Source organism: Myiozetetes cayanensis, unplaced genomic scaffold (genome assembly GCF_022539395.1).
Source record: "Myiozetetes cayanensis isolate MyiCay16 unplaced genomic scaffold, myiCay2020 scf9, whole genome shotgun sequence".
Taxonomy (NCBI): domain Eukaryota; kingdom Metazoa; phylum Chordata; class Aves; order Passeriformes; family Tyrannidae; genus Myiozetetes; species Myiozetetes cayanensis.
The window spans coordinates 11,985,321-12,002,125 of record NW_026088185.1 but is presented as its reverse complement, the minus strand read 5'-3'; the positions used below and the strand labels follow the sequence as shown (position 1 = coordinate 12,002,125).

At 45.0% G+C, this 16,805-nt stretch overlaps 1 protein-coding gene across 1 annotated transcript in view; it reads right to left on the bottom strand.

Moving 5' to 3' along the window:
* Positions 1–16,805, bottom strand: part of KLF7 (KLF transcription factor 7) — a 62,202-nt gene that overhangs the window by 20,175 nt on the left and 25,222 nt on the right. The window contains exon 2 of the mRNA XM_050339892.1: positions 11,146–11,758. Within this exon, the coding sequence (XP_050195849.1) occupies positions 11,146–11,758 (613 nt within the window). The remainder of the gene's footprint in view (positions 1–11,145; positions 11,759–16,805) is intronic.

Below are 16,805 nucleotides of genomic sequence, written 5' to 3'. Positions count from 1 at the left end.
AATTAATTTTACCAGCTAGGAAGTTTCCCCATCTGGAAAAGGCACAAATGATTACTTGTCCTTAGCTCTAAGGTTGGAAACTGCCCAGGTCATTCTGCTGCCAGGTGAGCGTAACTGAAGGAGAACACAAATGTATTATGACATTCCATTGCTGGGTGACTCTGCATCGTCAGGGAGAAAATTTAAAAAATAAATAGGTCTTCTGTATGAAACATATTTGCTAACGCACATTCATAGCCAAACAAAGCACAAGAAAAGAATCACCTTTGGGATTTATGGATTTTGCAAAGCATTAATGATAAAATTTTATCACATACCACTCATATGGGAGTTTACAACAGATCACAGCTTAATCCATTCAAGTTAATTTTTACCCAGATATCCACAGATAGAAATCTTCTACTCAAAGACTATTTTCCACTACATAGGCCAAGCTTTTAGCTGAACTTGTTACTCTTTTCTCCCTGCCTCTCCCCAACACACATACCACTTTCTCCTACAAAACAAATATTTTTCCTCCAATATCTAAAATAACAAACAACCACCACACTGGAAGAACACCAAATGTGGAAAATTTCACTCTGAAGAAGGAAAGGTTTTGCAAAGATACAGATTCTTGGCCAACAAGAATATGTACAACTTGAAGTTTATAAAAACTAATCTATTAAGATCTCTCTGTGTGTGGTAAGAGTCCAGACGTGCAGAAGGAAGGAATAAATCCCTGCTAAGCCTCTGAACGTGCACTGCCATACAGTGAGTACACCTTTCTTTCAGAATTCAGCTGGGCATCAGCTTTCATCTTGAAGCTCACGCTTGTCATCATGAGCTTAGCCAGTATACCTGCAAATGTTTTTTCAGCATTTAGTTTTTGTAGCCCCAGTTTTCAGTCCTGAGTTTTGAAGGCCAGACATCTTCAGGAACAAATCTGCCCAATGGAACATCTGGACACCTATCTGCAAATGGGGACTGCTGGGATTGCGAACTGGCCTGTAGAGTTTTAAAGGCTTTGATTTTTACTAAGCTGCCTTCTCACGTATAAAGCTGGCCAATGGGAAGATTTTGGTTCTGCAGTTGCTGTCCTGAAACATGTTCTTTCACCTCATGTGCAAGAAGTTGATCCACACAGAGTTATTTATTTACAGTTCTGTACAGAAAGGGGTGCTGGGTGACAGATCCATAGAGCTAGGTGTAGATTACCTACTGCTTTAGTGAGAATATGAATCACCACACGTTAGGAAGGGAGTAAGCCTCTTTGAAATTTTATATGGCAGACAGTATCCAACTGATACTGTGTTGATGAAAGGTGATCAAACATAAGTGAAAGGTAATGGTATGTTGAGGAATTATCTGTTATAAAAACTCAGGTCAGTTTGTCCAAGCCTCTGCTCAGCTAGGGTTAAGATTTTTGTCAAAATGCTTGAATTTCTGACTTTCCTCTTAACATGTGTGGCCACTTTGCCCTCAAGAGAATTTTGCACAGAAATGTGTCATGGCTGCCCAGCTGGGACACAGCAATGAATGCAGCTGGGATGGAGTCCGGGCACAGCTCCCAGCGTGAATCATGTGGGACAGCCCCACTTTGCTGCTGGGCTCAGTGTCTGCCCGCAGGCACAGCAGTGGTAGCAGCAGGCTCCAAAATCCACCTGCCCAGGTCCTCCCAGCTCCACTTCAGCCTTAATTGCCTGCCGGCCAGGCAAAGAACACCTTTGTGACACCACACAGCCTTGAGTCACAGCAGCCCATGATGTCACAGTGGCAACAGTGCAAAAAAATACAAGCAGGTCCTGCCAGCTCTGCCTCAGCCTTCACTGCCTGCCAGATGAGTGGAAAATGCCTTTGTGACACCACAGAGCCTTGTGTGACAGCAGCCCACGACGTCACATCGCCAACATGTGACAGACCAAGGCAGCTGCATGTCAAGATTTTACCCTTGGGAGAGACCACCATGAGGCTCATCCTGGTGGTCTTCCTGACCATGGTGTTCTACAGGCTGTCTCTGTCACCCGCCATCATCAAGTGCATGGCTGAAGAATGGATCAGCAGCATCGACCCTTGCAATTCCCAGGACTGGGTCAGGGTCAGGATGGACACCATTCCCAAGGGCCCAAAGAAACTACCTACTGTCGCCAAGACCATGACTGCTGAATGCTCCAGCACCATTGTCCTTTGTAATCCTCAGGACTGGGTCAGGGTCAGGACAGACATCGCTCCTGAGGGCCTGAAGCCATCACCTGTTGTCCCAGAGAGTGCAGCCTCTGACCTGCTCTACCCTCTGTGCCAGATTTGGAACTATCTTGCCCGTTGACATGGCTTGGCTGCTCTGCACAGCCCAGCAACCTGTGGGGCTGCTCAGCATGACTTGTACTGCCTTCTTCATCTGGAGAAATGTGAAGAAACCTCAGGGATGGGGAAGGGGATGGATGTCCTCATCTTCAGTAGGGACAGACTGCTGGGAAAAGAGCACCTCCAGGTGGTCCAAACTGTTCTAGACGGTGGAGGCCAAAACCAGCCTGCTTCCCCTCAGGCCATGAGGCTTTTCTACCACCTTCACCTCAGTGAGCTCTGCTGAACCTCCAAACCAAGGACACTTGACAAAACCACCAAGATAAGGCCAGATTATGAGGAAAAAACAATCCCAACTCATCAAACTAGGGAAAGTGTAATTCCAGCAGGAAGAGATCACAACCATCAACTCACGACGCACAGATTCAAGAAACCAACCAACTCAAAAAAGACTGAGTATGCAGACTAATTAGCAAAAGGAGCAAATAATTTAACCAACAGAAGATAGAATATTAATTAATGAACTATAACTTGTAGTTAAGGAATATTAATGCTTTTGTTTCTGTTGAATGTTCTGTGGGGGTGGCTAGACTTATGGAGAAAGACCAATTGGCAGTGCAGAGGTAAACCCATCTGGGCTGCTGAACTGTGGCAAGATATTGCTGCCTGGGTAGAGAAGTTGACTGTGAAAGTTCATCATGTAGATGCACACGTACCCAAGAGTTGGGCTACTGAAAAACATCGCAACAACGGACAGCTGGATCAGGCTGCCAAGATTACAGTGTCTCAACTGGATCTGGACCGGCAGAACAAGGGTGAATTATTTCCGGCTTAGTGGGCCCATGACTCCCAAAGTCATCAGGGAAGAATAAGAAAAGAAATACAGATGGGCTCATGATCAAGGCGTGGACTTATCCATGGACACTATCTCCCCGGTTATCCGTACAACTGTGAAACGTGCTGTGATCAAGCAGGTCAAGCCCCTGTGGTATGGGGGGTGATGGTTGAAATACAAATATGGGGAGGCCTGGCAAATTGATTACGTCAGTCTCCTGCAAACCCGCCAAGGCAAGCACTACATGCTGACAATGGTGGAAACAACCACTGGATGGTTGGAGACATACCCTGTGCCTCACGCCTCTGCCCAGAACACCATCTTGGGTCTTGAAAAGCAGGTGCTGTGGCAACATGGCACCCCAGAAAGAACTGAAGTAGGACAACGGGACTCATTTCAGAAATAGCCTCACAAACCCCTGGGCCAGAGAACACAGTATTGAGTGGGTATATCATATTCCCCATCATCCATCATCAGCTGGTGGGAAAACTGAACAGTATAATGGACTGTTAAAACCACATTGAAAGGCTTTACCCACTGAGCAGGCCCTGCCCAGTTAGAGCCTCCACATATCACAGATGGAGATAAAGTCCTGGTGGTGCATATGAGGAATAAATTAATTAGGGAAGACAGTTTTGATTAGTCCTGCCTCAAGCAAAGGCAAACCTACCCATGGGATTGTTTTTGCTCAAGGACCTGGGTGCACTTGGTGGTAATGCAGAGGGATGGGGAAACACAATGCATACCTCGAGGGGATTTGATTTTTGGGTGATAACAGCCCGTAATGTTGAATTGTATGATATTGGTTGCTGAATGCCACTGCCACTGTATACCACAACTGTCATGGACAATGAGTATGGACTGATCCAGATACACCAGTCGTGAGCTCCTGATGCAGTTTGCAACCACCCAACTACACACTAGCCCTCTGTGCACAGAAGTGGAAATAAATCAAATATCTCAACTCTGTCAAATGTACTGGCTTCTTGCACACGAGGAGAAAGAAACTGCTTCAAGACAACACAGGGACACAAAGATTTTGGTCACTCTCAGAGACTTGTGGATAAACCAAGTCCCGTGCAGTAGTTTGTCCTCCGCTTTTTGAAATGGCTGCACTATTCTTTGAAACTGCCCTCATCTGACATCCTTGTCTCTCCTTCATTTTGATCTAGTGCTGCACATTACTGTTCACTGCTTGTCATGTGGTAACCAATTGGCTTTTGAGAATGGTGTAGGACAGAAGTTTTCTGAAGATACAAATACGCTTTCTCCAAAACTGCAGCAAAACAGGGACATAAATTTTTGTTCATGAAATCCACCCTGCATTCTTTGCATCAGAAGTCTGCCCTTCGGATATCTTTAAGTACACTTTTGTAGCCATGCTAATGCAGGCCTGGCGGGTCTCCCTATCTGCAGTTGGTCTGTGCTATACGGTGGGCACCACCTATGCCATGGTACCCATGGTTTTATTTGGGACCCCATCACCCTTGGCAGAAGTGTGGGCGCCTCGGCTGTATTTAGGTCAGCTTCCATGAAGCCTTGCTGTTCATCCACTCCTGCTTGCAAGTTGCTGCTGCTGGTATGTAGGTATGTGGGACTGTGTCCACACGGGTGTGAAAGACAGGCTCTGGGTTAGGAGAGGTCCATCCAGGCTGCTGGCTGCTTGCCCAGATATGACCCAGACTCAAACGCGAAACCCAACCCGGCACCTGATTTTGAGACGAGGTAACACACTCGGCTCTTCCTGCCCAGAGCACTTCAGCTCTCCCAGTCTGCTTAGGTGCTGCTGATCCAGCATGCCCACCTTAGCCTAAACCAGCATTTCTGAGCACACATCTCCAATTCATGCCTGGTGTGACCTCAAACACTTCAGAAGTGATGGTGCTTTGGATAAATGGACAAGAAAATCATCGCTTCTCATTGTTAATTTGCCAATTGTATCCCGTGTGGGACAGCAGCAACACAAAGGGAAATTGGCAGAAAACAAGCTGGTGTTTTTTTTTGAATATTTCTCTGTGATATCTATCATTCAGCCACTGGATGAGTACTTCACGAGGGCTCAGGAGTGGATGGATGAGTATAGAGAGAACACTAAATTACAAGCTAGAGAAGGCTCCTCTCTGCTTTACCAAGGCAGACTGCCATAACACTTGGTGCACCTGTACTTTCTTTCCTGTAGCTGCTGAAGAGACAGCAAACATCCCTTTCTAGGTCTATCCTGAGCCAGAAATCTTCTCACATGGTAAGCAAACAAACAAATAATACCTATTTACATTTCCAAACCCAAACAGTAAGACTGTATTGTGCTATTGGTTTGGCAAATGATGGAGCAGAAACACGGGACTGAGAATTCAGATACTGACAATCAAGCACCAGATGACCACCACTGGTGTCTTAAATGGCAAGGGCTGCTTTTGGCAGGGGCTGTCCTCCTACTGCCTGAGAGGTTCTCAAAAATCATTTCCTAAGCCTAAGCTCTTGCTGCATTGAAATGAGGCTCTGACCTTCCACAGTGAAATCACAACACTGCCTTCCAAACATGCCAAATGGCTAAAAGGTTTCAAATCCAGAAAGTTTTAAAGAGCTCATAATCAGGTTGACCTTATTTTAATCAGCTTTGATGAACACTTCTTATGTTTTTACATCAAAAAAATTTTACAATCCAATACCACAACAAAACACATCTTTCCACTGGGGAAAAGCAACTGTACCCCTCAAAAAAATCCAGCCCTGAATGAAGGTCTTCCTCACACACCCTTTCTCCCTAAATTCCCTTGCTCTCATTTCCAGTGGCAAATTCACCTGTTGCTTCAGGTGTTGCCATGGGAGCTTGAGCATCCTCCGTGTCCCTCCATGTCCCCTTGGCAGACTTCAGCCCTGTAAGAGCTGTGGACTCACCTTAAAACTATGGGTCTCTGTACAACAAAATATCTTGCGTTTTGAATTTAATTTCTCCTATGCTACCTGTACTGTTCTCCCAAATGCTTTTTCCTAAGTCATTATTCAAAGTCTTGCATCCTGCAGATCTGGTGCTGTGCTTGGCTATTTGCTATTTCTTTCTCCTCACTGGCTCTCTGCTCATGGGTGCTACCACATAACACAGTGCAGCATCCCATTCATGCAGCATCACTGACACAGAGAATCTTTATTTTCCCTATTATTCCTTCATTTTGTATAAAACTTCTTTATCTATCATCCAGCCTACTCTCCTCTATTTTGTCTCTTCCAATAGGTTCCAAATTATGGATGTTTCCTCTTCTATCTCCAATACTTGGAGAAAGTTCTTCTCTTTTGTTTTAAATCCCATCTCAAAAACCTTTCTGTTGGTTAATACTCTAATTTCTTGCATCTTTCATCTTTTTCTTGCAAATGGAGTAATTTGTTTTCCTGCAGGGTGGATTTGTTTGTTTTAGTTACTCTCACCCAGCACTTTGGATCAAAGAACTATGTAATTTAAAATAAGATGTCCTGACAATGTGAAACAAACCCCACTTGAACAAGAGCTATCTAAGATTGCCCGTAGACTTGTAACATCCATTCATGTGGGTATTTCTCACCAGTTTAGGCCTTAGAAATCTAAATAGAGATGCGAGGTGCTCAACTGCTACTTCTCAGACTTGAGCTTAGGTTGTATCAAAGCCTGATTTTAGATGGATAAAGAAAAAAAAAAACAAAGAACAAAAACTAACCTTCTAATACCCATAAAATGCAAGCCCTAGCAGAACCCCGTAAGGGTAATTTTTTTATCATTGTCCAAATCTTAAGGATTTCCTGGTCAGTTTATATGTGATGCTTTATCTCTGGCCAGAAAGCATCTGCGCCATCTAATACCTGCCCCTGGACATTACTTCAAGGAAGGCTGATGGGAATGATTTTGTTAGGAGATAGAAATCTCCTTCAGCAGCCTTTGATGTGGGAGACACAGCCACATCCCATGACTAATTTTTCCATAGGTCACAGGCCAGCTCACCCTTAGACTTATTTGCATTCAGACACTCTCCAGCAATATCCTGTTTTCTAATTTAGGAAGTACTGATGATTATACATGGGTTTTGGCTCATTCGAATTCCTTCCCTCTCCACTCTCCATTACATTGACAATTCATCTCCATGCATGTGTGAAGGAAGGATGAAAATTTCTGTCTCTCAAAAGAGACAAAATGCCATTGTTTGCTCCCTGTGAGAGAATGTGCTAGGGTTGAATTACTATGACAGTCCTGGTTGCTCCTTCTTTAAATGTTTTTACCTCATCCTCACACTGGCAGTGTGGTTTTTCCAAACCTACAGCTCACCTTTTCCTCCTGTTTGCAGGCCCAGCTTCCATTTCTTCCCTGAGGGGCTTCTTTGTTGCAATCTGACAGTCAGTCCCACTGCTGCTCTTAGCTCCTTTACACACCCTTAACTTTAGATGCCTCAGCTTGCTTTGAGTTCAGTCAAATATTTTCATTTCCCTTTCCATACAGACAATGTTTTTCCCTTTCCCTTCCAGATTAAATTCTCTCCCACACAGATGATTGTTTATCCCTCTCCAAAGGTCATCCAGAAGGTGGTTTCATAACCAGTTCAACCATTGATGGGCCTTGCGGTGCTGTCCTGATTCTCTTGCAGGTGAGATGTGGGAGAGTAATGTGGGAGATGCATCAAGTGTCATGTGGGGTCTGATTGCCTCTGGGCTTCCCAGCAAAGTAAAATCCTAAGCAAAGATTGTTCCCAATCTAGCAAGCTGCTATCAGTCTGTATTGCCTCCAGCCCAGCCTGGCTCATCACGCAGCAGTGATGAGCAGCAGCCAGCGCCTGTCTGGTCAGCCTTACATATGAACGAAAGGAATGCAACCTCCTTCCGCTGCCTTCCCACCCACCTGCTCCCCAGCCCATGGTTTTGTTGTTTTCATGCACTGCAGTAAATCCCTTTGATCCAGCAAGTGGACTTTGCACGTGCAAGTTGGGTGATGAGCCTGCATCTGCCTCACTGCCTGTGAACCCCACACTGAGAGCTCTTTGTCTGCCGGGGCACTCGCACCCTTTTGCACAGAGCCCACACTGGCAGACTGCTCTCGCATGACACACTAACAAACCACCAGCCAAAGGAAAATATCTCGCAATCATTTCAGACCCTCTGGCTCAGCCACTGACTAAGCCAAGTGGCTACTAGCCATTGGCACTGCTGGCTTGCATTTGCGACCCACACCACAAAACTCAGCTCAGGCGTGAAAAAAACAAAGTACTGATGGAAAAAAGGGCTCCTTGTCCTTAGCCCTGAAGGCTGCAGGGGAAAGGAGGCAGCCCTGCCATTTATAATTCAGTCCCAAATTTTCACAGTTATTTCTCTCTCTGACCCTTTCTTTACCAGAGGCAGGAGCTCCCTGTGGGGAGCCTGAAGAGGTTAGAGTGAACAGATTTAATGTCTGGACTGTACCAGGTCTGATTTAAGGTATCCAGTGGTCAGTGTTTTTTAAGGGAAAGAGCGCCTAAGCAATATGAAAGGGTCTGAATGACTTTGTGCTTTGGACTCAAATAAGGTGGTTAGATAAGCCCAGCACCTCCCACCCCCCAGTTCACTCCGATTATGCCCCAGATGTAAATGTTCAAAGGTACTTAGGCAACCTGCTTTCCACAGACAAAAATGAGAGACAGGTTCCTACCTGATCCCAGGTTCTCCCTCAAAGATGTGTTTGAACAACAAGGCTGCATTCAGCCCTCATCAAAAAGAGAAACCATGCTTTCTAGACAGCTGTGCACAGCTAGGACACGGTCATGGGCAGGGTGGTTACACAGTTCCCAAGACAGGAGAACTCCTCATCCAGGTTTGTATTCCCTCTTGTCTTTTGCCTTCCTGCTTTCTTAACAACCTATGCCATCTGCTTAGGACACAGTAAATGGAAACAGAAACACTCCCATAAAGTACTAAATGGTTTAGGGGCTGGTTAAACCACGGATGGTTTAACTGGCAAGATCAGAAGGGTAGCTGAATCCTCTAGGTGAGGTGCTGAGAGTGGGAGGTGTGGGCTCTGCATCCAGGCAGCTACAGTCCCATCATCTGATAAACATCTTCCTCATCTGCCAGCAAAGGTGGACTTGCCTTTCTCACCATGCTGAGTGCTGCTGTGGATGGGCAGACTCAGCACATCATGGTCTAAGGCTACTCAACAGAAGTATCACAGGGCTGGTGAGAAATGTTTCTCATGGCTGAATTGTAAAACATAAGGTTTCACATGCTGATGTTAGACAGGAAAGGTTTTGAGCTTAGATACTAAATTCAACCAGACCTAACGCTGGGTTCAAAAGCATGCAAAATCTTACAAGGTTTTGACACCAAAGGGTAAAGGTGTTAAGAGATTAGTAGTTTTTGGAAGTGCCCTCCAGGAATCCATTGTCCACATCCCCACCTACTGGGTGACAAAACCAGAAAAACTCCACAAGTTCACCCTTTCCAGGCGCTATTATGTCACATCCCTGACTAACTTCAGGAAAAGCTGTGTAAGAATCATCACTTTCAGCTCAAGGAGGAGCGTAGGGGTCGTATCTGAAGAAATTAGACCACTGGGTTAACAGCTCTCATACTCTTCATTTGTGCCTTCATGGAAGCTACGTTGTCTGTTGGGAGGCCTCGGCTGGGACATCACATTGGAAGCTCTGTAGGGGTCCAGCCTCACAGCAGCACTGGTGCTACAAGGAACCAACCTTCTGACCATGTTGATGCAGATTTTAAAATGACTGCATTATTTTCACTGGCTTTCAAATCACTGGATCACAGGTGATGTCACTCCTGGCAAGGTGGCTATCCCCAGTAAAAGCACTAGAAAGTCCACATAAAAGATCAAACCCAATGTCTTTTATGACTTAGTATGATTTATACTTCAGATCATGTAACTTATACAGGGCTGCCTAGTATTTGATGGATGCAGCTCTCTTAACAACCCACATATTTGTCTGATTTACTGCATTGGCCCAACGTGTTATTTTCTACCTTTCAAGAACAACCTTGCTTCTAGGAATCTGCCTGCATGATAAGATTGTGAATTAAATGTGCAGTTATCGTAAGAGACCACACATTTTACAGTAAAATTGAGAAAACTGATTACAGCAATCCCTCTGGAAACAAGAATAATCACATGATAAGACAGTGCTAATGGGAATTTATCATCTCTCATCACGTGTGAAGCTTAGAACAAAGCAGCAGCAACGTGTGTGAACTGCATAGCTGTTAATGCCAGTGAATACCAGGCGAAAAGCTACTGGACAGTATGAAGAAATGAGAGGAGAGTGGAGAACCTGAACAATCACACCTAAGCCAATACAGTGTGGTTCAACCAGTTTACACAGTGAAGCTCATATACAACATTTGTAAATGCTATCCAAAATAACAGCCTCACATCTACGCATACATCCTATTCCCTCTCACCTACACTATTTCATTCAAACTCCATGTCATTCTTTTACTTGTTCTCACTCTATTTTAGCACCAGAGAAGTCCAAGATCATGAGTATCTGAAGGGTATGTGCATCTGCGTGCCTACATGTCTGCATCTACACACACACTGTCTCATGCACATTATTCCTAAACCATGTATCTAAGATCTGAAACACATTTTTCTCTTTACCCCATACAAAAGGCAACCACAACCTACCCACGCTATGTTCTATATGAAGCAAGTAACACTTGACTAAAATTAACATTTTTAAAGTTGTCTTGGGGAAGTGAGTGCCAGAAACCCAAAGTGAAATGCATACAGTTTTAACATGAATGATACATCTACATCCCCTAGGTAGCCTAAAATTACTCTGCATCAAACCCCATAAGACATATGAAGCCCCAACAGGTTAATGGTAGGTGGTGAACTCCTCTGTTCTACTGAATAATGGGTACATTTGCTGACCTCTCATATTTTTCCACTGCCCTGTTTCACAGACAGAAGCTTGGACGTTCAGAAGATTTTTTTTTTTTTACTTTTCTAAATGAGAATAAAAGGAGATGGTTACAGTTAGGTGGCAGGAGGACAAGATGAGAGAAGCATCCTACATAAGTACCTGTATGAGTCCTCTGGTGAGCCTTTAAGTGGGAGCTCTTTGTATAAACTTTCCGGCACCCATTAAACTGACAGCGATGAACCCTCTTCTTGTTCTCTGGAGATGCTTCTGTCCCCGCACCTCCTTGTTCACTGTCACTTTGCCCGCTTTTTATCGTCCCCGCAGTCGCTGTCGCTACACCCACTTTTACAGAGCTGAGTGAAGTTTTCTTGGCTACCAATTTCAGTGTCACTGTGCCATCCACCGCTGAGAGAGTCTGTGAGGTTTTTACAAGGTGGCGGCTGAGCTCTGGCGAGGAAGGGGGAGTTAATGAGGTTACTGCATTGAGCTGGGCCTGGTTAACGGCTGTGTAGCCTTCTGTGGAAGAGCTGGTGGACTGCGAGCTGAGGCACGTCTCAGACAGCAGCTTGTCACGTGAGAGGATAATGTCCATGTTGGCGCTTTTGTCACACGTACTTGTCTCCACTGGTAAAAGGATGGGGTCCAGCTGTCGGATATTGTCCTCCGCATCTGGGGCTGAGGAGGCATGAAGGAAGCAGTCCAACTCCTCGCCAAAGGTCTCAGAGATCCTGCGTGGTTCAGTCTGAAGGTATCGCTCCAACTCCAGGCATGTCTGCAGAAGGGAGAGGGAGAGAAACCAATGTTAGAAAGAGATTACAGCATAGCTCTCACCTAGGGCAGGAGAACAACAAGGTCCAGAGCCGTTCAAAGACAGCTCTCATGCACACCCACTCCTCGTGAGATGGTTACATGTTGGGAGACACGGAGATTTGGCCTTTGTTTGATGCTGCTGTGAGATAGAGCCTGGGAATACCCATGTATGGTAGCAGGTATTATAACAGAAGTCAAGATATGACAACCAGAAAGCATCCACTTTTCAATAAAGTCTGTACATTGTTCAGGGGCAGTAGGACCTTCCCAATTTTAAGTGTAATCTGTCCAACAGTCACTTCCATATGGAACAATCCTAATGGACCCACTGCCTGGCCGTGTGCAAACAAAAAGTCACCTCTCCAAATAACTGCTTCCTCTTCCTTCACAAACATTAACTTTCACTCCAAATTTAACTCAGCGTAGTTGGTTGGGGCCCAATCTGTTCCTAAAACAGCACAATTCTGAAGTGTAGCATTTTAAGACAGGAGACAGAGAAAAACTTCCATTGACACCACAGTTTGTTTAAAGGGCCTCAGAGAAGGAAAGGAGACAGAAAAAAAGGGTCTACAGTCAGTTTTAGAGGGATTTTTGGCAAATTTGGTCAAATGGGGCTTCCTGTGTACAGGACACTGGACTTACACACAAACACACATGCACACCTTATTAAAATGTAAGTGATGTTGCAATCAAAGAAGCTGCCACATAAAAACGTGTTTCTGCATCTCCACAGCAGTGATCACCAGTGCGAGAATGGGGGGAGCCTCCTACATGAACGTGCCCTACTATGAGGTGCCCTGAGCTTGCCCTAATAAAGCCTGCAGGCACCATCGCACTGCCCAATGTTCTCCATAGCCAACATTATAAACTTTTATTGTCTATAGAAAACCGTCTGCTCTAGTTTCAGGAGCGTTTAATGGAGTTTATTAGCACAGTTTTTCATTTCTCGCTGCCTGAAAGAATAGCTGGTTAATACCACCACTGTGATTTCACAGGACTTGGATATAACTAATACTTTTTAGAAACCTCTGAAAACTACTCCTCAGAGAACCCTTCTAGAGATATTAAGAAAGGGATTTTAGGCAAAAATTTTGAGTCTACGGGAGCTGGTGACCCAACTATATTTCAATCTGGAGAGTCCATCATCTGATCAAGAAAGAAAAGCTTTGTATGACTAGAGGAGGGACAGAGACCTCTGCCTTCTGGGTGCACAGGTCCCATGAACAGGAGCGTAAAGAGACCCCACTCAACTCTCTAGGAGCTGTCAGGTAATTCAGGCTTATTATTTTCAAAGCTCCCATGAAGCAGCACTGCTGGTTGCAGATACAATGTGGTGGGATGACTTTCAGAGTTTTCAGCAAAATCTGCCACACTGTTATCTGTTGTTTTCTCTTAAAATAATAGTTGATTATAGATCTGACCTGTAGAGATGGATTTGGACAAAAAGCAACAGAACAGCAATATATGCAAGTGAGATGTGCTCTACTTCAGCATTTAGATTATTTTCAGAAGTATGAGACTGTCTGCGCAGTCCTGGGGGTGGGACATTTATCAACTGTACTTGCCTCTAGCAAACTTTCCATTTTCTTTACAAGGTGCATTTCTAGGACCATAAGAAACACCTTTAGCTGGAAATCTGGTCTCTCCCCAGATACATCTTAATGGGTTTTGGGAGAAGCTTTCCAACATGCCCCACAGTCTTTCAGGAATAAACCCCATCACCAGAAGAGGCAATGCTTTTCAGTTCGACACATCATGTAATTTGGGCTTTCTGGTCCACTTAGCCTTCATCTAGTGGGGCAGAAGCAGGTTTAGGGGCCTAATAAATAAAAGGCTTCCAGAGGAAAGAGCAAGCATAATCACAAATTAGGGGTGGAAAGGGGGGCAGCAGGGGGGACGAGAGAGAAGGACTCAAGGCCATTAAATCTGATGACAGTGACATGAAATTTCAATTGCTGTGGGATCAGAAAGCTGCATGCCAGCTCTGGGCTGCCCGTGGAGGGGAGGCGAGCAGGAGGTGCTGCTCCTTTAAGGCATCACTACCCCATGACAACAATAGTGGGCCTGACAGTTTTTTCCAGCTTCACCATTAATTTTCCATAAAGAGCAGTTTCTCGATGAGCCCTTTTCAGGCAAAGCCTGATGCTTCAGAAACCTGTAATTATTCCTGGCTCCCCCCTCCCGCAGCCACTGCACCTGTGCCATTTCAAGACACCAGCTGGTCATGTCTTGCCTTCTGCCTCTGAAATCCAAAACCAGTGGATCAAGCCCATCTCCCCATAGAGGGGGGAGAAAAACAACTCCAAGAAACAATATAATGAGGTCCCTCCCTCCCACCCCCCTCAGCCTCTCCACCAAGTCAATAGCAGGAAAGAGCCTAGCAACACTGAGCCAGAAAAGCCCTGCACCTAATCTGCATGGCAGACAAAGCCTGGCGAGGGGTGCACCCACAGCCCTTCCTTTACCTCCTGCCAGGGCCCTACCTGCTGCTGCATTTGCCAGAGCAGGCTATTGCCCACAGAAACAAAGCATCTTTCCCCATATGCACTTCCCAGCTTCTGCCAAGTACCTTATGCGACCTTCTCTCCTTGTGGTCCAAATCACCCAGGGAGCGGTGGGGAAGGGTTTAGAAACCAGCCTGCTTTCTTCACTCCTGCCCTGGCATGACAGTTTTTACGTCAACTAAGCCCACCTCTTGCCTTGACCTCTGAACTGGAGAAACCAGTCAGGCTGAGACCACCAAGGTTCCCCACTCCAGCCTGGTGGACCATCACGAGAGGCAGGAGAGTTCTCCATTCCCACAAAGACATTTGCCAGCAAGCGCATCAGAAACTACCAATTTTTTTTGTGGAAGCAGCGGGATATCAACCACTATCCACAGAGATATGAACCCAAACTGCTGAATTCAAATGATGGTGAACCCCTGTAGATCTCCTGCTTCCACTACCAGCCTGGTAAGAAAATGGTTCAAGAATATCAAAGACAGAAGTGAGCTGCTCTTGTCATAGTTCTGCTTGGATGTCCAGCTTCTCCTTAACCACTCATGCAAGAGAGAGGGAGCTTTGTGTAAAACACATGACATTAAGTCCGATGATCCTTTGATTGCTAAATTGCAGGCAACTTGGTAGGTATTAAACTTTCTTAAGCAGTGCCTGTAGGATTTACAGCAGTCAAAGACTAAGAATTGCAATGGGAAGAAGAAGATGGCTCCCTTCAGGAACACAAGAAGAAGATCTATAAGACTGCTGTTTGCTGTCAAGCCAGTTTCACAGGCTAGGGATAAAAAGTGACCCACTACTTCAGCCCTTCTGCCCTGATTAACGAGGGTCATTCTCCTTGCACCTTGCTCCTCAATTTAACCAGTTAAAAGAAATGATGATTCATGGTTGACAAATAACATGATGTGACTTTGCAAGACACCACATACTTGCAGAAAGCCAGACAGAAAAGGATGGCAGTCTGGCAGTGGACAATGCTGTCAAGGCCTCAGTCTGATTTTTCAATTTTGGATACAGTTGGAAAAAGGCTCATCTCCCCAGCAAAGGAACATTTCCATCACCTCCAAGAAACATTGTGTTTTCTACCTGTAACTCTGAACAGCTCTTCTCTCCCTGTATCATAATATCATCCCAGTTCTCTGGGGCACATATAGCAGCAGAATACACGTAAACTGCACACCATGACACTTCCATGTGCAGTACCAAATCCTTCAGACAGTACAAGACAGCTACAGCTACAGTAGTGCTGTCCTATGCCTGGTAAGGACCTACTTCTTGCTAGTCCTTTCAGAGTCTGTAGTAGCACTGATCTAGGAAAACTCAGTGTTCAGTATGTCTGTCAATTCAGAAAGGTATGACCTCTAATCTAGCTGTATTCTTACCTACAGAGCCCATCTAAAGCTCATATACTGAAAGTAAAGATTATTTACCAAATACATTGAGTACACCCACCACTATGAAATACAATGCAAGACCACCACCATCACCAATGTGCCAAGCCTCAAGGCAGTGTAAAGCCTCAAGGCAGTGTAAGGTATCCAATGCCTCTGTCTCCCCTTTGGAGAGGGGTAGGGGAAAGACATGGTCTGTAGGCCAGGAGCCGTTGTAGGGACACAAGTTTGGCATCTGGGTTCAGGTCTAGACAGCTCTGGAGAACCTAATTCCAACTGATGATCCAAGATACAGTTCCCAGGGAATAAATCCAAAGTTGCTCCAATGAATTCCAAAGAATTAGTCTTGGTTGACAGCCATGTTGTGCATTGGACTTTGACCCATACATACAGGTTTTTGAAATCACAGGTCACTTCAGAAGCACCCGCCTATGCTGGGAAGTCTTTAACTCACTCTCCGGGTGTTTGGCACAGTTAAGACAGGACAATATGGCAACAGTAAAGTTCTGGGTAAAAGGGTAAAAGAAAGCCCAAACATTTAATAATTTGAGGACAGAAAGTCAGGGAAGACACCTTATCAACAGGTTCACTGGGTTCCTCTGTTTTATTAATGCTCAAGTATTTTATAACATCTTGATTCTGAATTTTTCTAGCAAATCATGAGAAGTTCTTACCTGTAAGTGCTAGTTACTTCCAAGTGCCATTTTACTGCAGATATAATTGGACATCAAGCACTGGACTTGGAAGTTATCCAAAACCTAATTAAGAGGTTGGATACTTAGATCAGGCTGTGACAGAGAATGAAAATGTCGAATGTGGTTGACAAGCAGGTCTGATCTACCAGCTCTGTTTACAGTACCTGGAAGGATTCTCTTTGTAATTTACACAAGCAAAGTAGAATTATACACGCAATAGTGAAGGTCAAATTTCAACCTCCCCCATCACGACCCCATTGCTTTCCACTGGCAGGTAAAAAAGGGGCTTCATATCTAACTTCAAATAACTGTGAAAGTCTCAAGACTGCAAAGGAAGAGAAAGTATCCTCAACCTGACGACAACCCAAACCAATAATACTAAGGTCAGTGCCACCACAGTTCACTCAAGCTCAGAGCTAACAGTG